At 39.3% G+C, this 27187-nt stretch overlaps 2 protein-coding genes and 1 long non-coding RNA gene across 4 annotated transcripts; 2 read left to right on the forward strand and 1 right to left on the reverse strand.

Annotated features, from left to right (window-relative positions):
• The first annotated feature begins 1536 nt into the window (after nt 1-1536).
• Nucleotides 1537-18297, forward strand: gnb5b (guanine nucleotide binding protein (G protein), beta 5b). Its single transcript, XM_074611221.1, has 13 exons — nt 1537-1800; nt 2437-2587; nt 4993-5104; nt 6847-6983; nt 7154-7195; nt 8874-8950; nt 9531-9663; nt 14749-14892; nt 15050-15141; nt 15797-15845; nt 16657-16753; nt 17034-17200; nt 17705-18297. Exons 2-13 carry the CDS (start codon nt 2462-2464, stop codon nt 17714-17716), a joined length of 1188 nt encoding a protein of 395 aa, XP_074467322.1. The 5' UTR covers nt 1537-1800; nt 2437-2461; the 3' UTR covers nt 17717-18297.
• LOC141753025 (uncharacterized) lies at nt 4052-22347 on the reverse strand. Its single transcript, XR_012590375.1, has 5 exons — nt 21780-22347; nt 20166-20226; nt 14757-14869; nt 6842-7002; nt 4052-5034 (listed from the first exon to the last, which is right to left on the reverse strand). It is a non-coding gene; the product is annotated as an uncharacterized LOC141753025 (long non-coding RNA).
• On the forward strand, nt 21566-26736 carry bcl2l10 (BCL2 like 10). 2 transcript variants are annotated; one of them, XM_074611303.1, is made up of 3 exons: nt 21566-21675; nt 23832-24290; nt 25795-26736. In XM_074611303.1, exons 2-3 carry the CDS (start codon nt 23835-23837, stop codon nt 25915-25917), a joined length of 579 nt encoding a protein of 192 aa, XP_074467404.1. In that variant the 5' UTR covers nt 21566-21675; nt 23832-23834; the 3' UTR covers nt 25918-26736. The 2 variants fall into 2 exon arrangements, with proteins under 2 accessions (XP_074467404.1, XP_074467411.1); XM_074611310.1 differs by lacking the exon at nt 21566-21675 and adding an exon at nt 22813-22938.
• The last annotated feature ends 451 nt before the right edge of the window (nt 26737-27187 follow it).

Here is a 27187-nt window from a genome sequence, read left to right on the forward strand (position 1 = left end):
CTGATAAATGATAGATGGATACTTTTTTCTTTTTGACTCCCACCACCTCTCTACTGAACTGCGGCCCATTAAGCTTCCTCTACCACATTCCCCGCGTGAGTGAGTGGGCGCTTCACTTTCCTAATCAGTGATTTTTCTTTCCGTTTTATTAAAATTATTAATTAATGCAAGCTGCAGGTAAGAAGACACACACGCTTGTGAATTTCGTGGATGCAGCACCAGCCCTCTCACGCTTGGTCAGACTATCTTTGTGGACTGATGTATTGAGAGTGCAGAGCGGGAAGGCTGGCCTAGTTTCAGAGGAGAAAAAAAACAAACACACGTTCATTCATATTGTTGAGCAGAGCTGCGGCGTCTTGTTCCCCCTGGGCTTCTCTTGGGCTCTCAAAACAGGAGAAAGTGTCATTCCTTCACTCTGCGTTTTTACATTAAGGGGAGAGTTGGTTGTACGATACGACGTAGACATTATAAATGACCATTGTTCTGATCAGCACTAGCGTTGATTGTGCCATTTTAAAACTTGTTAAAAACAGAACATAATATCATCACCCCCCAGCTGTTGTGGTACTGGTGTGAACATGCTGAAGCCAGTACCAGATGTTTCCTCTCTGACCCATGTGTACATTTGACAAACTGGACTGTTTGTAGTTTCTGGTAGCTGTGCTTAGTGAATGTGTTCACCGTTAAGAAACTAAGAAACTTGGAATAAATTGTCAAATCTGTAAAAGTAAAATAAAAAGAATTCAGCACTGTTGGGTTGTCTCTGGGAAATTATTTCCGTCTTAAAATGTGATTGTTTTATTCATGTAAAAAAAGGCTATGCATTAAAGGTGTTATTGATAACATTCAGCCACTAGATGTCACGTTCTCCCTCCACCGTTCCATTGCATTTACTTCACAACAAGTCGTTGCCAGACACTTACCATCAATCTCTGCTATTTATTCATCTTTTCCACACTAACTGACGACCCAGAGATGCCATGTGATACCAACGTTGTTTTACTATTGGCTCACAAGCCTCGTTAGAAGTGGGAATCAAACGGTGGACATCTTCCAGAGAGATAAACAAAACATTCATTTTGGACCCGCCAACATTTTTTTTTATTAATTCACAATCATAATGTTTTTCAAAAAAAAAACATACTTTTATTTGGCACCTTTCTAAAAGCTCTGTGGATGTATTATTTAAAAATATATATATATATTCATCTAAATAAAAATGTTATCAATAATACCTTTAAATAAATTGAATCTGCAGTATTGGAGAAGCTGCATGTTGATTTTTCCCTTCAAATTGTGTAATTTCTTCTCTTTCAGTGACCGCACAAGACCTGAAGACTGCAGGTAATCAGAGCTATATGTAATAGATTACATTCGATGGGATTACACAAATCTGATTAAACATTGTTCACAAAAAGGTTAAAAAAAGATGTCATGGTTGTTTCATATCACGGATAAAATGGCACCTTTTAAATCAGATTTCACAAAGTAATGTTGTGTTTTAGTTTATATCACAACAAGGAGGCGATGTAATGTGATGTTGCATCATGCAGTTTAAGGGCTTTTTAAATATTAAATCTATAATGTGCTCTGGATTAGGCTGTAAATGTAACTTTTCCAGGCCTTGCCGGTATAATGCTGCAGGAACGTATATGGAGCAGAGAGGAGTCACAGCTTAAACTCTTCGCTAAGAAGATTACTGTTCCCTCACTGACAATCCTCTTCACTGGAAAAACTCAACTTACTTCTCCAGAGACAAATACCTGCTGTACAGAGCGGGAGAAAACATCTTCTTGTGAGGTAAGATTTTATCATTGACATGGCTGCTATTTGTGGAAATAATAATGTTTGTGTGTTTACCTGTTGGTTCAGTGTTATGAATTTGTTGTGCAGTAGAGAGTGTAGAGTTTATAACTTGTGATACCGGCCTGGATGGAGTTTGACAGTGCTAAATCTTTACAGTCTCTGCTAAGGTGTTACAAAATGTAATATAACAAAGTGAAGGAAACAACACCTCAGTATGTTATGAAGTTATTGTGTTTTACAAGATGTTATCGAAAAAAAAAATCACAATTCGAAGACAAGTAACTGCTTCAAATTACGGCACAGTGCATATGTACACTAGTGATGAAATGAAGATTTATGATTTTAAAAAGATCATATTCAATGGTAGTTTGGTTTGTACTGTGTTATACTGTGTGCAGTTCCCAGAATAGCTGTGCTACACTCCTTTCCTCTGCAGCTCAGAGACGGATCAGGCTGGAGTAGATTACCAACTACTTATCTACTAACACACACACACACACACATGCAGGCCAAGTGGTCACAACACGGTACAGAAATCAAAAGAGCCTCAATAAACAAAACATGTCCAACAGCCTGTATTCCAGCTGATTGAATGAACCTTTGTGTGTTTGTGTCTGTGTTTCCCCACAGGGCGTGTTGGTGATCATCTGCAGCCATGTGTGACCAGACGTTCGTGGCGGCCACTTTTGGCCCCTGCGACAGTTGTTCGAAAGCCAGTCCTCTTATGAACATCTACATTAAGAGCGAGGCCATCAACTACTGCTCCTTCTGTGTGGAACTGGTATGTTTTTTCCTCTGTTTCTCATCACTAAACAGCATGCCACATTGCTTTCATTGGGAACTGTGGCAATGTTTGCAGTTTCTGAAAATTATGCTCGTACATTTAAATTGAGTGGATGTAGTGTAGATCTAATAAGAGAGACTGAATCCCTACAAACTCATTAAGGTCGGCGAACTGTTTCAACCCTGTTGCCCTGAAGTTACAGGCGTCTCCGACTCTTACGTTTATCTATGAACATATTTGATGATAACAGCAATCTGTGAGGCAGCTGCCAAGCTTCTACATATGAAGGGTATCTTTAGTTTGAGGAGGATCACACTAACACTTTGTGCAACATCTGTTTAACCGAGGACACACCACTCAGCAGCACCTTTTGACATGCAACTGTACTAATGTAGCTTAAACACACACACACACACTCACACACACACACACAGGAAGTCATGAGGACCCTGAAGAGAGAGATGCATGCCACTGAACCCCCTCCTCTTTGTCAACAGCTCACTGGACACACCAGTAACTATCCTAAAAGAATTTGATTGGAGGGTTTAAGTGTGTCTAAGTAAAACTCTTTTTGCAAGAAAGGTATAATAGAAGTGAAGTGAAGTAGTAATAATTGTGATTAAAACAACACAGAAAACTATTTTATAGTGTGTCCTCTGTCAAATGCCTTTTAAATTTAATTTAATTAATGATCCCTTGGGCAAAATCAGCTTTAAATATGCTTTATGCAAACACTGGTTGATGCTGTAGTGTACTGAGCTAACATTTAATCTCATTAATGTCTTGTCTTTAATGTTTTACTCGATATTAAGGTGCCTATCACAAAGCTGTAAGCTGTAAAAATGAAAACAGTATAAGTACTACATTTAAATAAATGCAGCAGTGGGCTCTATCAGCTGCAGCAGAACTTAGCAGCAGTAGGTAGAAATGGAGCAAATATGATTAAAAAAAAAGTTATTTTTATAAAACTATATAATATATATATACACTATATCCTGGCAGTAGTGCATGAGACAGGCAATCTGGAAAAAAATCATGTGCCTCTGTGTCCTCCGGTGCTCCTAATGGCATCTGCAAGATTTCACAGACCGGAGGAAAACAACCAATCAGAGCCGAGCTGGAACCTTGCCGTCTCTGAGCAGCTGTCAATCACTTGTGAACTCTGATCAAACGGTCAAACTAGGCAGCGCTGATCAAATATGAATCAATATTCTGTTACTGTAATGCCTATTTCTCCCATAAAATGTTTTCAGGAACATCTTCTAGTGTACTGTTTAGCTGTAAAATGAGAAAGTTTGTTACCTGGAAACCATGGATGTATTAAAAGAACTGGATACAGCGTTGGAGGCGGGTCCCCGGTCATTCCTATGAGAGTTGCTTATTGGCGCATGAAGCCTAAATGGCTCGACTTCTGTCTGGAAAAGTACCCGTATCTTGGCGGATCTTGGGCAACTGGTCACATGACTCAGTCACAGGGTCCCAACGTCACGCCGTCGTCACGGCTTGCGCTCCAGCCTCGGTCTGGGTCTCACTCACATGAACGGAGGAAGGGAAATAACTCTGGAAGCAGCTATTAGTGCATTTTACAGCTTTAAACTTTAAACAAACTTAATCTTTTAAAATAAGGGCTATTAGAGTGTTCGTACTGGGAAGTCGATTCATCTAAAAAAAAAATATCCGCTGAGTTACAGACGTCTCTTTCCCAATGTAAGTCTATGGGAAAAAATACTTTTGGGCCCAACGGCATCACGGGACTGACACGGAGGCTGCAGTACCGCCATTTGGCCACTACGAAAGTCCCGATCGTTGACCTGCACACTCCCTAGGGGCTTAGATGAGACCAGTTGAGAAAATACCAAGCACCGCCCACCAGCTGGAGCACAGCCAATAGGAACGCTCTCTCTCTCTGAAATGACCTGTGATTGGCCGAAATCTGTCACTGGCTAGATTATCGAAAGCCTGAAAACAGAGCCATGAGGAGGTGCAGAAGTCTAGTTTTCTCTCAGAACACTTGAATTACAATATGCTGAAAGGTTATTATGGCATTTTTGCCCAATGATGCCAAAAATATTCTGCCTACTTAAGCTTTAAATTGTGGTCCTAGTATTAGAGGTTACTCAAGGTTTTTTTGTTTTTTTTAATATGAACTCTCCTACACTAATTGAACTATGTGAATATATACTGTAGGACTAGCAGTGTGTAAATGTCTGTGGTGCCTGTTTAAATGTGGAGGATGGAGTAGGGGGGCGGGGGGATGACACACTGAAGCAGAGCACGAGATGTGAGTGTGACGCGCGCGGCGCAGCATCACTGTCGCGCTCGTCCTCCTCTCACATCATTTCTCCCCTCGTTTCTCTCCTTCTCTGAGTGTGTTGTTGTTGTTGTTGTTTTCCTTTCTAAAGATGGCTTGTCAGGCGCTCACAGCAGGGGAATCCGTGGCGAGCCTGAAGAGAGAGAGCGACAATCTGAAGAAGAAGCTGGAAGAGGAGAGAGGGAAGCTCAACGACATAGAGTGTAAGTGACAACTAAACAACTAAAGTTAACATGTTCTGTGTGTGTTTATTGAAGATGATGAGATTGTGCATAACATCTTCTGTGAGTCCCACTGCCTCCAGTCTGTGGTGGCATGTATAACCAGCTCAGTAGGCTACATTTATAAACTGTAGTCTGAAACGCTCCGTTTTAGCTTATTTTGATGGAATTGCAACAGAATAGCGTTGCTAGGCAACAGCTTGGGTCCATGTGTACTTCCTGTCAGCTGATGACATCACATACACTGCAACCAGGAATAAACTGGGACACATTTAGAATGTTTACGTTTAAAATGATGTCAAGGGTCTAAATATTGTATATTTGTGACGTCACAAATGGGCAGAAATCCTGACAGCTTGTTTCAAATGCAGAGTTTCTGAATACGGGCTGTTTATATTTCCCTGTGGATTGAGTGTTTTGATACTTTCACAGTATTTATATAGGACTTAAGCCTGCTTTATAATAAAAAAACATGAAAATCTCACTTTTTTATAATATGGGACCTTTAAAATCAGCTCCAACTTGACTAGCTAGAAATGAAATGCTGATTACACTCTATGTTTAAGCATCTCTAATAATGATATATAATTATATAATGATATAGCACAAACAGGCATCGTTCTGCTGCATTTGAAGTACTTTTACTATTGATACTTTGGTGCAATTTGCAGATAATATTTCTGTACTTTTACTTATAAGTAAGATTTTGAATGAGGCACTTTTACTTGTAACGGAGTATTTTTACATTTAGGTATTTCTACTTTTACTTAAACCTGCACTAGGCAGAATATTTTTGGCATCATTTGGCAAAAGTTCCATAATAACCTTTCAGCATATTGTAATTCAAGTGTTCTGAGAGAAACTAGACTTCTGCACCTCCTCATGGCTCTGTTTTCAGGCTTTAGAAAATCTAGCCCGTGACGGGAGACTTTGGCCAATCACAGGTCATTTCAGAGAGAGAGCGTTCCTATTGGCTGTTCATTCAATGGCGGCAGCGGTCAATCACTAGCAAACTCCAATCAAATGGTCAAACTAGGCAGCGCTGATCAAATATGAATCAATATTCTGTTACTGTAATGCCTATTTCTCGCTTCAAATGTTTTCAAAAACATCTTGTAGTGTACTGTTTAGCTGTAAAATGAGAAATGATCAACGCTGCCTAGTTTTCGGAGCTTGCGAGTGATTGACAGCTGCTCAGAGACGGCAGGCTCTGCTCTGATTGGTTGTTTTCCTTCGGTCTGTGAAATATTGTAGATGCCATTAGGAGCGCCGGAGGACACAAAGGCACATGATTTTTTTCCGATTAGCTGTCTCATGCACTACTGTCAGGATATAGTGACGGTTTTATAAAAAAAATACTTTTTTTTAATCATATTTGCTCCATTTCTACGCACTACAGCTTTAAGTAAGATTTTGAATGAAGCACTTTTTACATTGACGTATTTCTACTTTTACTTAAGTAAAGGATCTGAGTAGTTCTTCCACCACTACCGACAATCAAAATTTCTCAAAAACCTTACAAAACTAACTGAGTTTTATGTATGTGTGTGTGTGTGTGTGTGTGTGTGTGTGTGTGTGTGTGTGTGTGTGTGTGTGTGTGTGTGTGTGTGTGTGTGTGTGTGTGTGTGTGTGTGTGTGTGTGTGTGTGTGTGTGTGTGTGTGTGTGTGTGTGTGTGTGTGTGTGTGTGTGTGTGTGTGTGTGCGTGTGTTTGTTGGTACCTCAGTGAACCAGGTGGCTGAGAAGATTGAGGTGTTGGGTGCTCTCTCCATAAAGACCAGACGTGTGCTGAAGGGTCATAGCAACAAAGTGCTGTGTATGGACTGGTGCAAAGACAAACGTCGTCTAGTCAGCTCTTCACAGGTAGGCCTATACTGTACACCTGCATGTAACATGGACAAATACAAATGTATATAAGGAGAAATATAGTGTGGTACTGTCTAATATGGTACAATGTTACACATTTTATGCTGTGTAACCCTTTATTATATGGGCTGTATTTTTGTAATGCAGATTTTTCTTTTCTTATCTAGGATGGCAAAGTGATTGTCTGGGATGCATTCACTCTTAATAAGGTGAGTAGACGTCTGTGTGGTGCTTTTGTGCATATGTAAGAGATTGTGTTAATTCATTTGAATAATAATTAGGGGCTGAATATAAACAGCTTTAGATTGTTTTGAAGGACAAAAGGAACACATTTTTGGACATGAATTAAGGGCTCAAATGTACAGAAAATTAAAGTTCAGATTTTTGATATTCCTATGTGGGTTTTACTTTTATGACAGGAGCCAAATTGAGGAGAAATTTGAGGATGTGCTGTAAATTTGTATTTAAAAGTTTTAATTATAACCTCAATACTCAGAAACACACAAACATATTGAATGATTTCAAGATACTATTACCATCCTTTGATAATGGTTTACCTTCATGTCTAAGGAAATAATTTCTCCACCAGTTTAATACGTCAAAAGGTTCTAAATACTACAATACCCATGAGACTTAGCAAACATGGAGAAGAGTTCAGAGTTGGTAATTGTTCTATAGTCCAACAATAAAGTACATCAACAGGTCCTACAACCTAACCCTTTACACCTTGCACTAAAATGCGTTTTGGTCGATCGGATTGCAATCGGATAGTGCTTAACCACATGAAAGTAAAGGTGTAAATGCACCCGAAATGCCTTGAGGAAGGATTGTGATCAGATCAGCCGGACCACCTCCGGAGGTGATCAGGGACGCATCGTGACCACATTCAACACAAGTGTAAATGCAATTGCGTTTTCAATCCACATACAACAAGTATATGATAGGAGAGAAAGGATGTGACGTCCAGTTGTTTGAGCTGGACAGAGCGATCAGATCTCCATCAGATCATATATATTATTACAAGGCTGTGTTGAATATTCAATTCTGATTGGTCAGTCACGGCGTTCTGCGGTCTGTAATTTCTTTATAACACTGTTGCTATGTATAACAGACCGTTGCTATGGGCGCAGCTCTGATCTCGGACTCTGTGGCCGACCGTTTTTGTGTCAAAATATTGATTTCTTAAGTAAGTAGCCGTGTAATAAGCGGGATAATGTACAACTAGCCGGTCATTGCTGTGAAAGAATCCCCTTCAGGGCGATGAGAGACTAGCATCGCCCAGTCGGGGATTCTTTCACAACAATGACCGGCTCGCTGTAAATGTTATCAGGTTAAATCATATCTAGATACAATCACAGTCACACAAAACTGTCTGTGGAAAAAAAATGAATGGGACTTTAACTTTCATGAGCTTGGTTGACCAATTGAACCTACTTCTCTAGTTTTCCCCTTTGAATGCAGGTGCTCATGTTCTCTTCACCATAAGTGCTAGTGTTGAGTGGGTGGGATGGGGGTTGTCATCCTCTGCTGCCATACTCCTCTGAGACACATGGAAATATGCGTTTAAAGATTATCTATCCATCTGTCCCTTGTGATGACTGTGTGTGCCTGAGTGCACTTAAATGGCAGCCAGGATTCAGCCTCGTCTGACCATCATGTCACTTGATGGAGCAGAAATAACCGCTCTGAACATAATCCCTATTAATACTGGTTTACTGCAGCTGTCTGTGCATGTGTGGCTGTCTGTGTGTATGTGTAAGAGAATAGCTGTTTTCTACTAATTAAAGAGAATGTGTCTTCTTAACCAGTAATGAATTACCACAAACACCCTATTCATGTTTTTTCTCCCTTTTGCATGCATGTGTGTGTGTTTTCTGTGTGTGTTAGGAACATGGGGTAACCCTGCCGTGTACATGGGTTATGGCGTGTGCTTATGCCCCCTCAGGTTGTGCTGTGGCATGTGGGTAAGTAAAGAGAATTTCTCTTTTTATTGCTTAGATTTAATAAACCGCTACCCTTTCCAATAATCAAAAAAATCCACTACAAAACCGTTAAGTGAAATCATATATTTGGAATTGTTTTAATACAAAGTTATTACTGTTATGAAAGAGAAATATGTTCTAGAGATATGATCTTATTGTGTTAAAGTGTAACTTTGCAAAAACGTCAATAATTCAACTGACCCTGATTGCTCATTTTTAAGAACGTCACACTCATGTAGTTATATTTAAAAAGAAATACTGTATAATAGATCCTCATTTTGTGTACAATGGCTACTTCAATTGTGTATGTTTGGTGACTGCTACTGCTATTGCTCAGTGGCACTAAATTAGGTCCTACTGGGAATATGATTTATTCAATATACTGAATCTTACACATAATGGAAGAAATGTTAATTCACTACACTCAGTCATCATTTCTCTGTCAGCCTGGATCAATAACGCTATATCCATACCCTAAACCCTGAGTAATAATTGTCTACTATTTCATCTTAAACGAAGTGACCCATCATTTAACCTTTTGTGTTTCTATCTCCTTCAAAAGCGGATTGGATAACAAGTGCTCAGTGTTCCCGCTGTCACTGGACAAAAACGAGAACTTGGCTGCAAAGAAGAAGTCTGTTGCCATGCACACCAACTATGTATCAGGATGCACCTTCACCAGCTCTGACATGCAGGTGAGCACCAGTTCAATACCTTGTGAGAAACTGGAAATAAGAGCGTTTTATAGATGAAACTTTCAGAATACATTCTGAAATGATGCACATTTTTTTTTTTTTTTTTGTGGATAAAAGAGTTAACATTGACTTGAATCTGAGAGTTATGGTAGGATCTGAACCTGAAGGGTTTGGTGGTGTTTGGTGGAGCTTGGAGAGGACTTGGTCCAGCTAGGGGTCTGCCATGAGGTGAAGACTACTGTTCACGGTGTTGCAATTTTAAATTAATGCTTGCCATAGCTGGTCTATCTTGTCAATATCCTGTGAATATATGGAGTATATCTACTCTTTACATTTGCCACATTTTGCCCCGACATGCTCTTTTCGCAATTTACAATCTCTACAATTAACAGACTTCAGCTGTTAAACCACCAACATCATGTTAAAGCTAATAGAACCTCACAACGGGACGTTAACATTAACTAGCAAGAGACAAGCACCAGTATTGTGGTAGGAAGAGCTCGTCCGGGATTTTAACCCGAGATGATGGCAAATATATATTATTATTGCTATAGATTTTATACATTTATTCCAAATACTGTATTCTAGGAATGTTATTTTGTTGCATCATTATTATTTTTTTTGCACTGATGTATTATAGTCTATGTCAAGTCAATTTTATTTGAATAACCCAAAATCACAAATCACAAATTTGCCTCAGGGGGCTTTGTCTAATGTAGGTTTTATGAGTCAGCCATTAACTAGTCTTTTGACTGTTCCTTTCTTCTCCCCAACAAGACAGGGGGAACGTAGGGGACAGACTCAAAAGGAGAACATGAAGGAAATGGTCTGCGATATTGGGCTTTAATAATGTACACATCTGGCTCTCAGCAAGGCAAAGGAGCACAATGACAGAGGACAGGGAGATGGATGGCGGGGCTTAGGAGGGGGGACAGAAAAGAGACTGGGGAGGGTGATGGCCCTCTATCCTCGGTGTATTAATAGACACGGAGGGGTCTTTATATAGGGAAGAGACCGTTATCTAGGAAAGAGAGGAGCACACCGACCTGAGGGCAGAACATTTAACACATATACACGCACATGCATGTGTTCTCCCTGACTTTCTCTCTCACGCTGCTTCTCACACACAAAGACACACGCATGCACATGAGTACTCTGTAACGCTCACAGCCTTTATATTATACTATTAAAATAGGCCATGGCCGTGGACTACATTGAGGGCTCAGAAAGTGTGTTCACTATACACTTTTTTTTTTGAAAGGCTGGTTCCATGTTTTCAAGCAGCTTTAGAATCTTCTAACAGGAGAGTTAGATAGATAGATAGATACTTTATTGATCCTGAAGGAAATGTAGGCATCTAGTAGCTTAAACAACACATCCAACACCAATACACCTTAAAAAGAGATGAAATCGAATACTGTTTGTGTTATTGTATCTGTGTGTGTGTGTGTGTGTGTGTCTGTCCAACTGAGAATAACATTTAAGTAGTGCACTGGCTTTCAGCTGGTGAGTTTTGATATATAAGATCTGCTGTTGCAGTTGAGTGAGTGAGGCTTTCTCATTAGAGACATTTACATGTGGGATTACTGGGTAATTTAATGAGCCCCTTGCAAGTATTTCATATATGGTAACATGCAGGTGGTGGTAAGCAAAATCAGACTGATGCAAAGGCTCTCTGTTTGATCAGTGAAGTTCCCATCTGTGTATGTGTGTGTCAGTAATTGTGGCTTACTGATAATTGCATTCATGTTGACACTGGAGCTACATCTCAGTGCAGGCAGGATGCGGTATGTTTTTGTGCCTGAGGTCATCCAGCAGGAGCTCTCTAATCCACCAGCCAGCAGGGATCTCTGATGTCTGCATGTGTCTCTAAGTGCCCATAATCTGTTTTCATCAGAGGAATCGCTGACATTTTGGTATTTTGTGTGCTTGTTTGTTTGTGGATACATGATGCGTAGTGAGAGTGAGGAAGTAGTGAAAGCGGATGTTGATGACGCTGTTCTGTTTCTTTTAAGCCACCAGTGAGGTCAAAATGATCAAATGTCCGGCACTAGACTTTTCCCCTGGAAATATTATTCCATCAAGTCAAAAATTTCTGATTTATTTTTGGCTCTTTCAATTCTCAGTTTAAAGTGTTAAAATTGAGAAAGGAAAGCAAAGTCATTAGCCAAAGTCATATATAAAGTAGAAAACGAATAACCAACATTTAATATGCATTGTGTAGGTGTTTGCAACAAAATAAATGCTATTACTTCTCAAGAGTGATAAAAGTCATAGAATAGTATGTTGAAAGAGTAATATATGTCATGAAAAAAAGTCATAGTATAGCATGTCGACAACGCTCATGAAATAAAATCACAGTATAGTATGTCGAAAAATTTCACCAAAAACAAGTTCATTGTATAGTATGTTGAAAGGTTTCACGAAACAAAGTCACAGAATAGTATGTCGAAAAATTTGATGATAAAACGTCACAGTATAGTATGTCGACAAAGTTCATGAAATATAGTCATAGTGTAGCATGTAGAAAGATTTCATGAAAAAAAAAATCATAGTATGGCATTTCGAAAAATTTCACCAAAAACAGTCATAGTATAGTATGTTGAAAATCATCATGAAATATAGTCATAGTATGTCGAAAAATGTAATGAAAAAGTCATAGTTGAAAATTTAATTGAAAAAAAGTCATAGTATGTCGAAAGATTTCACCAAAAAAAGTTCATAGCATAATATGATGTAAAAAAGTCATAGTATAACACAGGGGCCTCCAACCTTTTTTCCTCTGAGAGCTACTTTGACAAAATGAAAGAGGCAGAGGACTACTCATATTTTATATTATTAGTAACATTTATTCACATTGCTCAGCTACACCCAAACCAGCCGAATAAGCTTCTATTGTGTGAACATTTTGTATCAAAACATTTTAAATCCAGCAGCAAGTACATGTTTTTTTCTGTATGCATTTCTTTACATTTTCAATGTGTCAGGCTCACACTATTAAATTCACATCAGATTAATGTCATAGAAAACTAAACAATGTTGTTACTCAGTGGCGACCGGCCAATAGAGGGCCACGGGGCCTGGCCCCACCCACCTTGAGCCACCAAAAAAAAAAAAAAAATTATAAAATTATTAATTATAAAAATTCTAAAAATTGTCAATATGTGTGTTTTTGACCTATGGAATATACACGTAATATTTGTAAAATAGGATAACTGCGCCAAATATCTGCTTTCCTCCTTGAACTCTCTGCTAGTGCACCTCTCAGCTGCTCTGCTGCACGTGCACTTTCTGGGGCCAAATGGATTTGGCCCAGGGAAGGCGGGTCTAATAAGCAGTACAGCCAATCACTGATTAAAGATATATGATTCTAAGCATGAATGACATACAATTCATCCAATCAGCGCCGTAAAAAAGACTTCCGGGAGGGCCAAACTGATTTGGCCCATGGTGTGCGCGCGCACGTTCACGTGTGTCTCTCTCTGTTCTCGTCAGGGCTCATGTCAGTTCTCGCGTGATCTTGTCTTCTCGTCTCTCGCTTCTCTCCACTTCTCTTCTCTCACAGCCCATTTCCTTTATAAATGATCTGTCCTATGTTATATTAACATACTGAATTGTATGAATAAGATGTCCTTATGTCAGTGTTGGAATAAATGATAAAAATGTAACTGCAAAGTAGTAATGCGTTTTTGATACCTTTTTTTGCATTGAATCGTACTAGGATGTTTGTTGAAATTGATTGGCCCTACCCAAAAAAAAATCCACCAGCCGCCACTGTTGTTACTTATTTACTTGTCTTTATTTTCTGACTGTCCACATATCACTGTATCACATCACTTCCCTTCACATTCACTTCATCATCTCTTTTTTTGACATGCCAAATTATGACTTGTGAAATAGCTCAGGGTACTAGATATCTGGTTGGAATACTGGAGGTTGTGGGTTCAATCCATATTTGACACAGTGAATTTTGAGGGCTAACTTCAAATGAAGAAGTGAAATACAAACAGAAACATTATGTCAGTCTATCTGTTCAGATAGCTCAGTGTGGTAGATAGCTGGTTGGAATACTGGAGGCTGGGGTTTGATCCTTATGTGACACAGTCTGTTTTCAAGTCGAACTTCTAATGACGAAGTCAAATATACCAAGAGAACAGTCATAAGTGCGTGTGGCTTGGTTGCTAAGTTCCCAGTTCTGGCTGCAGCCTAGCAGGGTTCGATCCCCATCCTCACATCGATGTCCAGTGCCTGACAGTGGAGTGAGATGGGTGTCTCCTCCCAGGGTTTACCAGAGATACAACTGGGGGGGTTATGGAATAGAAAACCAGAAATTTTACTTTACTTTACTTTATTGTGGTAGAGGGTTAAGGGCTCTCCAAACTTTAGAAAAGGGATGGTTTTCTTCCTGGGGTGGTGATTGTTTCCGCAATTGCCTTGAGCATCTGGTCGTGGCGCCAGCAGGCCAAGGCTTTAGTGCTGCTGACCAGATGTAGGAGATGTGATGAAGGGATCCTCTACCAGCACACAGAGGTGAATATATTAAAAAAAAAAAAAAAAGGTTAGGGTATATACAGTACGACCAGTATTATATTATAATATATTATAGGGTTATATATTATATAGGGTTAGGGTTATATATTTTACAGGTTAGGGTTAGGCTAATATATTATATAGGGTTAGGGTTATATATACAATTTCTCTGTAATTATTTAAATACACATTTCTTTCTATGACCACCAGCAGTCCTATATTAAACCCAATTCAGCCTAGTTTCACCCTTCAGCCCATACATCTTGGAGTTTCCAACAGAATACAGAAATTACCCATCTTCACCCAACAAAGTACCTCTGTGACGTCACTTCCTCCTGTCCTTCTGACAGTGTATGTTTCGCTGCCAGTGTTTGCTCAGTTTTTACTCCACACTTCCCTAAGTAAGTCATCCTACGGTGCTTTCAAAGAGAGAACAAATTCTCCACAATGAGATAAAGTTGTCTTACCCTTGCTCCAAAATACTTTGGAATAAAGTAAGCTTCATGTTTTCATATTGTGTGTGGGTGTTTTTGTGCATGTGTATGTGTCCGTTAGATCCTGACCTCCAGCGGTGATGGCACATGTGCCTTGTGGGATGTGGAGAGCGGGCAGCTGCTTCAGAGTTTCCATGGTCACACAGCTGATGTCTTGTCCCTGGACCTCGCCCCATCTGAAACTGGAAACACTTTTGTCTCTGGGGTGAGAGAGACAGATAGTGTGTGTTTATGATTCATGACAAAACCCTATAATTGATGGTCCTCTTTGGATTCAGCCTTATTTATGAAACTGACATTTTGAAGAAACTGTATTTTTACAGAACAGCAACAATATTTTATTTCTGTGTGTGTGTTATCAGGGCTGTGATAAGAAGGCCAACGTGTGGGACATGCGCTCTGGACAGAACGTTCAGTCTTTTGAGAGCCACGAGTCCGACATCAACTGTGTAAAGTGAGTACAGCTCTTTGATAAAAAATAAAACAAAAGTATCACAGTGTCTTTCTTATTAAGTAAGTTTGAGATGAGATAGATATGACATAAAACTGTTGTCACACTTCTGCTACTACTATTACAAATAGAGACCTAGATGATATAATTCCACCCTAGATGATCAAAATCCAGAATGAACTAAGGCATTTTACCTACATGTGTGTGTCTGCACACATGCTCAATGTCATAGAAGACATCTGATGCACTCTGCTACCCTTTAATTCTTTGTCTTTAATGAATGAGAGACTGTAGTGCCCTTATCGTAAATCATATTTTCAATTTGGTAAAACTTTGAAACCCCTTAGGTTGAATACTCAGCTAAAAGTATAAAATAACTTTCAAATCTAGCTTTCCAGTTGTCTAGGTTTGTGGAAAAATATTTTTATTGAGACCAACTATTGAGTTATTTTAGCCAAATGTACCAAAACACGGAACATAAATCAGCATCAGCCACGTTATTCGTTTTTGTTTTACATTGAGGAGACCGAGATCAAGTTTCAGCCCTGTGATGCAGTTCAAGCAGCAGAATTACTCACTTACTTAAAATGATTAATCAGGTTTCTTTCATATAGTAAACTTGCTGGTGCAGCACTAACCCTCGGTCATGTGTGTACAGGTACTACCCCAGTGGAGATGCATTTGCTTCTGCTTCAGACGATTCCACAGTGAGTCACGTCGTATGACCCTGCTTATCAGTTTGTTGTGGTGTGTCTGCTGGTCGTGTCAATATGTCTCCTGTGCAAGATTGTTTAAATTGACGTCCTCAGTGCATGTTTAGAAAGGCAATTGATTTATTGGACTCACTCTGAATCGCTTTCTTGTCGTAATTTGATGACGGGGTGAACTCCGTGATCTCAGTGTCACATTGTGGTACTTGTAGGCTACCTCTAACAGAATAACACATCAACAGAAACAAGTACATACAAATATCAGAGATGTGTGCTGACAAGCTTATTACTAATCCTGACCCTGTTGCTATGATAGACTGTAATAGAGTGGTGCAGGAATGAGTCCTAAAACACAGAAATTTGTAATTTTAGCACTTCCGGTTCCCTCGTCTGGAAGTCAATGGGTGTTTAGTTAGATGCCTGAAATAAGGTCTGTGGTTAACACAAGCTTAAGAGATTTTAACATTTTGTTCTATGACATAAAATATGTCAGTAAATATCACATGAATCTCATGAATTTTGAAGCCTTTATGTGGCTTAATTAAAGGCGGTTCATAAAAATTGTGTTCATTTGTGGAGATTATCTTGCTGAACAAAACTCTGTTTGTCACAGATCTTATTTTCTGCAATAATCCAAAATCCAATGGAAAAATCCCATTGGCTTTTTGTCATGGGAACCTGAGTGATGCTAACTTCCTGGCTGGCCTACAAAAATACGTCATCAAGTACACGAAAACTACTGTTGTCAAATGACCATTGTGTGTCCTGTCTGTATCTGTGTTGTTTCATGTTTATTGTTGTCCCTCAGTGCCGATTCTATGATCTGCGAGCTGACCGTGAGGTAGCCGTCTACCAGAAGGACAGCATCATATTTGGTGCTTCCACTGTGGACTTCTCTCTGAGTGGTAAGGAGTTTGTAAAGCAACCAGGTAGATAAGAATCAACCATTGATAGTGTATTGAATAATATGCATTACTCATCAGCATCGAAAGGGAGAGTTAACAGTTCGCCAAAGTAATGCTGTATTTAATATGAATAAAGCTATTTTTAATTATTCCGGGAAAAATGTGTTCTCTATTTCATGATTTCAACTAATCCTTTGTCGGTCTCTACTTCCCTTTCTTCCAAATTCCCCACTTCCTCTTTCGTGTACTTTCTCTCCCTCTCGTTTCCTGACGCCCCCAGGTCGCCTGCTTTTCGCTGGGTATAATGACTACACCATCAATGCGTGGGACGTTTTGAAGGGAACTCGTGTCTCTGTCCTGTTTGGCCATGAGAACCGCGTCAGCAGAGTCAGAGTGTCACCTGATGGCACAGCGCTCTGCTCGGCCTCCTGGGACAACACCTTACGGGTGAGCAGGAGTTTCCCTTCTCTTCGCTGTTTTTTTGTTTTTCACATTATTTTGTCACGCATGGAATCACATCACAATATCTGTGTTTAATAAATGAATTTGGAGAATAACGTTGAGCTTTTTAATAATATTAACATCTGAATTGTGATGTTTTTTGTTAGGATTAGGATTATAACTAATCAGGCCAGTCCAGTATACGTGCTTGGATCATAGAATAGAAAATAGTTTATCATCTGATTTTCGCGTACAAAAGCAGACATTTGCCTTTGGTTGGACTATCATATTCATCTGATAATTGTTAATAAGTTAGGTTGGGCTACTTACCTGTGACTGAGTCTAAAAGATTTGAGAGTCAAGTGTCTGGTTACAAAAAACGTGGCCAACCATGTCCTAATTTTAACAATTTGAATACATTTATTTATTTGCTTTTTTAAAACAAAAAGGGTGTTAAGGTTGGTGGGCTGGTAACTACTGTTATGTTTAACCATGACTTCTCTCATGCAGATTTGGTCCTAGAGCTGATATCACAGTTGTGATCCAGTGACGACAGCACCAGCATTATGTGACTGCCAAGACTGCAAGTCCCTGTCTGAAACCAACACTACTGTGTGTACATACAAAACTTCAGTGTGACAAACACACGGAAGCAAAACAAAATAAATAAAAAATCCCTTCTGAATGAGAATATATCATTGAGTCATAACTGTAGGGTGTGTATTCATTGAAGCGACAGTTTCGATTCGTAATCTTTGTTATTGTTAGCTTGATGACTGTTTGTATAATTATGTAAGTGATAATGCTAATGCAGTGGGAAATAACTGAGTGTAAAGAGCCACATGTGTCTGTTCTGCCATGTAGACCTACAGATATATCTAGTAAATTATGTACATCGGTTCACTGTTACCTGTCCTGTGAGAAATATACTGTAGGTGTACACACTGTAATTGCTGTTACAGCGGCACTCTGCCATAGATATAGTCATGATTATCCAAAGGAAGATAACTTTAATGTAGCACAGATTTTTCTTATTTTAATACACATAAACCTCAACAGCTTAGATTCATTTCTTGTGAGAAAAATAAAGCAGATTTTAAGTATTTTTTGTTGCTTTGTTTTCTCTTCTGCCTTCTGATAACCTCTCTGGAAGCCTGGTATGCAGGTGGAGCCAGAACAGATAAAGGTGAACCGACATGTCTCTGCATAAGCAAAACACAAATAGATGTTTGGTATATCCACTGATTGTAACTGATTGTGCCACACAGGCTGCAGTCTGTGTGTGGCACCGAGGTTGACCTAGATTCAATCCCAATAGCTGACATTTGCATTTCTTCTATTCTGAGCATCGGAGAAATGTAAATGTAGAGAGGCCTGATGATTCAGTCAATGTGGTCTTATGACTGACTTTCACAGACCATTCTGTGTGTGTGTGTGTGTGTGTGTTTGGAAGATACTATTCTTAGTAAGATATCCCAAGAAAAAATGTCATCCTGATTTTTCAACAACAAAAAGACAACTAAATGGGCTCAAGGGGAAATGTAGAGTACTGATTAACACTTATTTGGTTACACTGTCTGCCACCAGGGGGCATCGCACTGCATCACAATAGTAACCGCAATGTCTGGCTGTCCTTCCTATGAAAAGTCCTGTGGTGCTTTTGTTTTGTTTTTCGAAGAAATCCCTTGCATAATTTAAGAATACATATCCTTGGAGAAGAGCACATCTCTATCGAGTGCTAAAGATTAGAAAAATCAATTTAAATTGTCACCTGTGGACAGTGTTTGGTAGAAATTCTCAAACCTTGAAGGATCATTTGGCATGTTTTATACTATTTACTGCATATATGTTATATCACAGCTAACAATTTTGCAATCCATGCTGGTGTTTTTTTACATATTTGGATTTGTTTTTTTCTACCATTTCAGTCATGCAATGGTTTCCATTCATCTCTGTATGATACTCTCATAACTAACTTCAGTTATGTCATCTATCACAGTGAACATCCACCCGATTCGACTGTTATCAGGCCATTAAATAGGCGTTATCAGTTGTATAAGCACCATAGATGTGAGTCATTACGCCTACTATGCCTACTATGTTGTAAAAGTGAAAGTGAAATTTAAAAGCAACACGTTCTAACACGTAAAACTGAATGAAACGTCACGTTTTGAACGCATACAAAAAGGCGTCTTCAGGTTTAGGCAAAAAAACTACAACTTCTTTAGGTTTAGGCAAAAAACTACAACTTTAGGTTTAGATAAAAAACAACTTTAGGTTCAGGCAAAAAAAAAAGGTTTTGGCAACAAAACTACAACTTCTTTAGGTTTAGGCAAAATAAAACAGTTAAGTCTAGGGGGAAAAAATCGTGTTTTGGGCTAAATAACTACGGACACAAAGACAACTACGCAATGTCATAATTACTACGGTCGCTGTCGTGTTCTTTTATACCTTCTTTTGGTGATCTACCATGTGAATAGAGGGTAAAACCTACTAATGGGTGTAGTAGGCCCCTATTGACCCACATCTATGGTGCTTATAGCTACTGATGACGCCTATTTAATAGCCTGACAACAGTCTAATCGGCTAGAACATCAAGTCCGCATGTACTTTTATGTATAACTTTTATTATTTAAAATAAAATACAATGTTGGTAGGCTTACAATTACCTCAATATAAAACTCAATTTTTCCAGCACTTGATGTAATTTTGTTCTCCTAAGTGGGAGAATATACGGTATGTCTCTCTGTGTTTTCATGACTGTTTGTACAAGTGTGTGTCCTCAAAGCATTATTGATCATATGGTCTCTCCATCTTACACGTCTTCATACGGTCAAAGATCAGCCGTCCTTATCTACATCATCACTTTACGTATCACACAACAATCCCCTGAGTGTTGGGAATATACATGAACTGTTTTTATATCATTACTAAACTGTGGTGAAAGGCACCAAAAACAAAACTGTCCTACCAATAACTGCACAGGAGGTTGAGTCTCTTCTACAAGAACTGCAGCATCCTCGTTACTTTCACTGTGAAAAAAGAAGAAAAACATATCGGTGTGAGTCTGAGCTCCCTGGAAACCCTGAATTCTCGGTTTCAGATGATCAAATTTGTTTCCCCATGCTATCTGGGGGGATTTGTAGGTTTTTTTGTCATCTTGCTTTATCTATTTATTGTTTTATATTAAAACTCCAGCCTCAATTAAAGTTTCTCTGGAATTCAACGAGGGAAACAACCAGAGGGAAACACTAAGGTAGAGAGGAGAGGTTGGTGAAGACGGGAAGAGAAAAGGGACTGATGGCTGTGAGGACTGAGGAGTTTTACCCTGCACAGGAATAGGAAGTACCCAAGAATATCACCAGAAACCAAATTAAGGTACCAAACTACCTGAACCATCTGCATTGACTGGCATTAATTTGATTACAAACTCTCTGCATATTTCACTTCCTCATACTGATCACTGAACCGATGTCTGTGTGTGTAGTTTACAAGCTCTGATGTCACACACTGAAAGCGAGAGGACTGTTGGTAATGAATGAAACTTAAAATCACGAGTCTGCTCTCAGAAGCAGTCAACTGAGACCTATATTTAGCTTAGATGGTTAAATGATGATGACATATGAATTTACATAAATGTGTTGTATGGGAGAGCTTTTCATTAAGTTTTTGCTGTAATGAAAGTCAACCAATATCTCTGTTTTACATCATCTCAGGCTGGGATTGTGTCTCTCCACTTTGTGTTACAAAATCATATTTCTATTAAGAAATCAGCCAATGTTACACTTCAAAAACTGCATGATGTGGTTATAGTATTTTTTCAGGGATAATGATAAAGGTTGCTTCATCTCTAGCTCACAATACTTGTGAATCCTACCCCGAGTAAGGCTGCGACTAACGATTATTTCCATCATTGTTTAATTTGCTGATTATTTTCAGGAGAAATCAATTACTTGGGCTATAAAATGGCATAAATTGAAAAGTGACAAATTGCTCCAAAATACTAATACTCAATTTACTTTAATTAAAGGCAAATAGTCACCTTTGAGGGGCTGGAAGTGGTGTTTATTGTAGCCTATAGTTGTTGTTTGATTTATTTTGTACTTTGTACTTATCTATCTATCTATCTATTTATATTAGACTTTTATTAACAGCTGAATGCATTTAAATTTCACATAGTGTGGCAAGACAATTCATTCATCTTCAATAAACCTATTTATTGCTGTTGTTTCCTACATGATATTTACCTGGTACTGATAATTATAACGAGTTGTGCTTTCCATCACAGTTAAGACGGGACTTTTGCGGGGTTTTTTTGCGGGGGGCATCTAGGTTATATATACATATAGAAACCCAGAGGAGGAGTCAGGTAGTAAATGTGCAGCGCAGCAGCAGCAGCCGCCAGTTGAAGGGAAGCTGAGTAGTGAGGTTCTCCTTCCGCTGTCACTACGTGCACAGAGCAGTCTGATATCGCTGGGAGGGTAAGCAGCCTTTTATTGTCTCTTTTACATACGGAATATATATTTATATGTGTCCCTTTTTGTTAATGTGACTATTACCAACCCAGAAGTGTTAGTATACTTACATAAAACGTCTCTGATGTGTAGTAGTGGAGCTGTGCTCATCGCTGCCTCTGTGTCTGTGGATGATGTGGTCCTTTGTGTCCTCCATTGCTCTGGTGACGGTTAGATCAACGGTTGATCAACGGTTAGTCAGTTAGCTTTAGCGGAGAGGAGGAGAAGCAGCCGTTGGTGAACCGTTGATCAACCGTTAATCAACGGTTAGTTATTTAGCGTTAGCGGAGGAGGAGAGGAAGTACTGGTTGATTAACGGTTGATCAGCGGTTAGTTACCGTTAGCGGAGAGGAGGAGGAGAAGCAGCCGTTGCTAGTTCACCAGTTAGCGTTAAACCCCCTTAATAAACATTATAACTTTCACATTACAGTGTTTTTTACAGCAGATTTATAAACTATTAAGTTAACGTAGTGTTAGCTGTATTAAGCCTCCAGCATCATCACGGCTCGTTAAACCAAGAAGAGCTAACGTCCGTTCAGCTAGCGTTGCTGTTAGCCAGCTGCCTAGTCAACCGTCAACGGTTAGCTAACTAGCATAGCAGCTAACTAGCATAGCAGCTAACCAGCATAGCAGCTAATTTTGACATTTGGCTTAAATTATATAGCGTGAAACTGGTTCATAATAATCACCAATACATTACAAAACAAAACCTAGAGTGGTTAGTGGTAATATATAAGAATAACGTTACTAGGTTAATTTCCGGGGAAGCTAATGCTAACTATGTAGCATCATCCCGGCTCGCGTTAACCAAGAAGAGCTAACAAGCGGTGACCGTTAAGCTAGCTGCCTGGCCAACCGTCAACACTTGACGGTTGGCCAGGTAGCATAGCAACTAATTTTGACAGTTGGCTGGAATTATACAGCGTGAAACTGATTCATAACAATCACCAATACATCACAAAACAATACATTACAAAACAATACAAAACAATACATTACAAAACAATACAAAACAATACATTACAAAACAATACATTACAAAACAATACATTACAAAACAAAACAATACAAAACCTAGAGTGGTCAGTGGTAATATATAAGAATAACGTTACTAGGTAATTGTAGCAGGCATTAGCTGATGAGTGACGTCGTTAATTGCTGATTGGAAGAAACGTTAACAGCTTAATTGGTCTAAAGCTGCAACAGTTGATTAATTGATTAGTCGATCATGTGAGTTAAACAGAAAACACCTCTACTAGTCAACTAATAATTTACGTCGTTTTTCAAGTAAAAAAAAAAAAATGCAAAACCAATGGCAACTTTTCTGTGTTTAAACAAATTAAGTTGAGTGAGGTTTGAAGGCTAGGCAGCTTTATTTGTAGAGCACATTTCAGCAACAGGGTAATTCAAAGTGCTTTACATAAACATTCAAGAACATTAAGACAAAGTGCAAAAGAACATTAAGACATAATTAAAACAGTTATTAAAACATTAAATGTAAGAAAATGAACTGTTGGTTTGACAAAGCAAGAGATATGAAGATGGGCTTTAAAATCATGAGCATTTCCACACACTGGATCAATTCAATTTTATGTTTATATACATTATATACTAGCATTTTAATTCCTGTGCAAGTTTTGTGCAATTTGTTGCTGCATTAAATTTTGTTGTTGAAAAGTTTACATTTTAATTCCTGTTAATTTTGAAGATTTTTTTACCAAGTTGCTGGTGTACGATTTATTGTTTTAATAATAAATAGTTCAGTAAATATATGTATAGTATATCTATGTATTTATGTTAGGAAAGCAATGTTAAGCCTGATGTTGCCTTACACATGAAGAATGATCCCAGTCACTTCCACACAGTGAGGCATACAGCTTATTAATTAGACACTAGTAACAGATCGGTGATCGGTACTCGGTAGCCCAGGTATCGGTATCGGGACTGAAAAAGTCGGATCGGTGAATCTCTAGTAATGGTTAGTTGCAGCTGTGATCTCATGTCACACCAACAAACCATATTTGTCTTCCTTCACAGCACTATAATGATTTGATTCTCACATGTCAGCAGGCTCCTTTTAGTTTATTCAATTAACTGAAATGTCTTCTTTTTTTTTCTGATAGAAAATGTCGTGCGGGCTGTGGAAAGAGACCCTGGCTCTGGCAGAGGACTACCTGTCCCTGTGCTGCACAAGCCCACGGCCAGCCCCTCCACCTCCCAGCGAGTCAGCCGCTGCCTTGAGGCGCCTGGCCCAGGACATGGAGACGCAGCACCAGGCTCGCTTCCACTCCCTCGCTCAGACCTTCCTGAAGCAGTGCGGGCCGGACCCCTGCTCCAGCCTCAGGAAGGTGATGGAGGAGATGGTGGGAGACGGACACTTGAACTGGGGGAGGGTTGTTTCCATTTTCATCTTTACCGGGGTGCTGGCCAGACAGCTGCTGGAGCAGAAGGGCATGAAGCTGGGGCTGGACCCTGGGCAGGAACTGGGACAGGAGCCCGGATACTGCAGGGGACTGGCGGAGACCATAGCTGATTACCTGGGAGAGGAGAAGAAAGACTGGCTGCTGGAGAATGACGGATGGGTAGGTTATAACATGTCTGCTTCTAAACTGATTGTCCCTCACAGGCGATACTGCAGAGCTGAGTCAACACAAACGTTGTAGATAAGAGTTGATTGTATCACGGGTGGTAAGCCAGTTTAAAACGGAACTTTAAAAAAAATCCCAGCGAGACTTAAAAGTGAAAGTGATGTTTCTAGACATTAGGTGTTGGAAACCACCTAGTCTGATAGTATCATGTTTGCTTCCTGCTCGGGGTTATATTCAGATTTATGTGTAAACGTGGCTTCAAAAAATGGCCAGGGCTTAGTTTAGACACAGCCTTTTCTTCTTCACCGTTTGCCGATGAGACCGGCGCTCAGGCGTCTCATGTGGCTGCTGCGATTATGTGAATTGTAGAGTAGCAATAGGCCAGATTGTGAGGAATGTAGTCTACAACAAGACAACCCTCAGCGGTGTACATTCAGGACAATGATCAAACAGGTTATCAGAGTGTTTTGTAATGGTTAAACAAAAGTTGTGTTGTCAGGAAGTACTGGACTCTATACTTGTTTAGCCTCTAGAAGATCATTTTAAACCTGCTTGATGTGGCTTATTTAACTGGAAAAAAAACTTAAAAGGGATAGTTATGATGGACTCTGGGTAGACTAAGGTCACAGAAGCCTCACCAAACCGAACACGACGACAGTTGAATGTCTGCTTTTGTGAATGGGCTCGCCCTGGCCCCCTCCCAAACACCCACGTAAACACACACACACACACACACACACACACACACACTCTTACCCCTCCTTTCTTCAGCTGGCAGCTGGTTTCAACAGACACGTAACCAGCTCAGCCAGATGGACTTTGTAGTAACAGTCAAAGCTTCTGTGTGTTGAACTTGGCATTGGCCATATTGAAAGTTGGCGTGTGTGACTTGAAAAACAAGCAGCTGCAAAGCACCTGGATCTGAGAGCAGGTGCACTCTCTGGTTGAATGTGTGGCTTCAGTCTGAAAACATGATGGAGACATACACAGATGGTGGAGGGACTGAACAGCATTTAACTTAACTTAACCTAGTTTTTATTGTTTTACTAATGGAGAAGAATAATTAGTTCATAATTAATATTATTAAATTGAACTTCTTGTATAAACTGCTAGAAAAGAACGGGCACATTTTTCTATTTAACTTCGGGGTGACACTTTGACATTTATTTTTCTTACTTTAAAGAGCTGCCGTGCCGTCAGGATATTTGAAAAGTTGCCGATATCAGCAGCACCGTCTGAGTGCAAATATTTGTCTGTGTTTGTGGAGAAACACGGGGCTGTCAGTGACTGTGACATATTTTCCAAAACATATTGTATAATTGCCACCAGCCGCCAGCTAAGTCACCATTAGCGGGAAGGCACTTTGGCAGCTAATACTTTCTCTTGTTTTGTAAAAACCTACAATATATGCAGAAAAACTGAAAGTAGCAAATAAATATTCTGCCTTGCTAGTAAAGGAAAAGTTTCTAACCATTTCTTGTTTTTCTTTCTTTCTCAGGAGGGGCTCTGTAAGTTCTCCCGCAGTGCCAGAGAGGTGAATCAGGACTCGTCCATGAAGACAGCGCTGTTCGCTGCTGCTGGCGTGGGCCTCGCTGGACTCACCTTCCTCCTGGTGCGCTAGCTAGCCCTCCACATCCCTAACACATCCCTCATCCATGTTCTCATTTCATTTGGCACAATTAAGTAGACATTTGAATTTCTAACATCAATGCTGCAAAACCAGGCGTAATCTGTAGTGAATTCAGGGCTGTAATCTCAACTGAATGTTTGCGCGCGCACAAATACTGACATTTTGTCACTTGCTCCTTAAGATTGTAAAAATGATCTCAATGCCTTCAGAAATTTTGGAGTTAAGTGACACCAGCTTGCATATCTTAGACAGTTTAATTACTAAAGCACAGGTTTCTGCACAGAATCATCTTGCTCTCGAAAGTTTTGTATTTTCAAGTGTGCAGCTAAAAGACTTCATTTCAATTTCCCCCACAGCTTTTGATTTTGTCAGCTGCCTTTTTATTCATGTGTTTACCTGAGTTGTGTATGTGGTATAGAGCCATTCTAGTGTACAATGTATAAATTAATATATTATATTTATATGAAAAACTGTAAGCAGTGGCCCTTTTTTCTAACTGATCCACAGCTAATTCAGTTGTTTCATTGTTTTTCAAGTCTGTCCTGCATTTAATATGAAATGTCTGATTTACATTGAGCTGAATTAGAGCGCTCATGAAAACACAACGGTGCTATGATATGTTGTGAAATGTTTCTCATATCAATCTAACAAACCAGGGACCAATTTGTCTTCAAACATATTGCTAGTAGAACAAATCGTTGCTATGGCATTTCCCCCTCCACAAATCTCTTATTTACATTATATTTTTACATTGTTTTGGTCTATTTATTTGTCACTGTTTTTTATAATAAAATAAAAACAATTACGGAGTTTGTGATTCTTGTGATTGAGTGCAGTGTGAACGAGCATGGTGATGTCACCTTTTACAGCTTTGTTTTCCCCTAAATGTCTTTGCAGCAGGTCAGGAGTGTGTAGGAAAATATGAATAGTAAAGGATCCGCCTTCCTTTCATATGCAGACATATTGTCATAAATAAGAGATGTTCTGCTGTCTGCCGCTGTGCTCCTCTGACCATCGATGTGCTCCTCTGACCATCACAATGCTCCAGTTACACAACGGGCCACATGCACAAAACATCCTAACGCAAAAATTAGCTCCTAACTATCTGAGTTAGGAGAAACTCAAAATAAAGAATAAAGGGTGTGCAAGTGCTAACGTTTTGAATTATTTTGATAAATAAGCTGTGCTGGGAACTCATATTTTTTTGTAATGCACATTTATTCAAATACTGCATTTAAATACAACATTGAAGTAATTATAC

Source organism: Sebastes fasciatus, chromosome 2 (assembly GCF_043250625.1).
Source record: "Sebastes fasciatus isolate fSebFas1 chromosome 2, fSebFas1.pri, whole genome shotgun sequence".
In the NCBI taxonomy this organism is placed as follows: Eukaryota; Metazoa; Chordata; class Actinopteri; order Perciformes; family Sebastidae; genus Sebastes; species Sebastes fasciatus.

Bases quoted from the DNA above. Each gene is read 5' to 3' on its own strand.
- gnb5b (XM_074611221.1), top strand. From the start codon at position 2,462: ATGTGTGACCAGACGTTCGTGGCGGCCACTTTTGGCCCCTGCGACAGT. The intron at 9,664-14,748 runs GTGAGCACCAGT...TGTGTCCGTTAG, and splicing joins TCACCAGCTCTGACATGCAG to ATCCTGACCTCCAGCGGTGA. The intron at 15,846-16,656 runs GTGAGTCACGTC...GTTGTCCCTCAG, and splicing joins CTGCTTCAGACGATTCCACA to TGCCGATTCTATGATCTGCG.
- bcl2l10 (XM_074611303.1), top strand. From the start codon at position 23,835: ATGTCGTGCGGGCTGTGGAAAGAGACCCTGGCTCTGGCAGAGGACTAC. The intron at 24,291-25,794 runs GTAGGTTATAAC...TTTCTTTCTCAG, and splicing joins TGCTGGAGAATGACGGATGG to GAGGGGCTCTGTAAGTTCTC.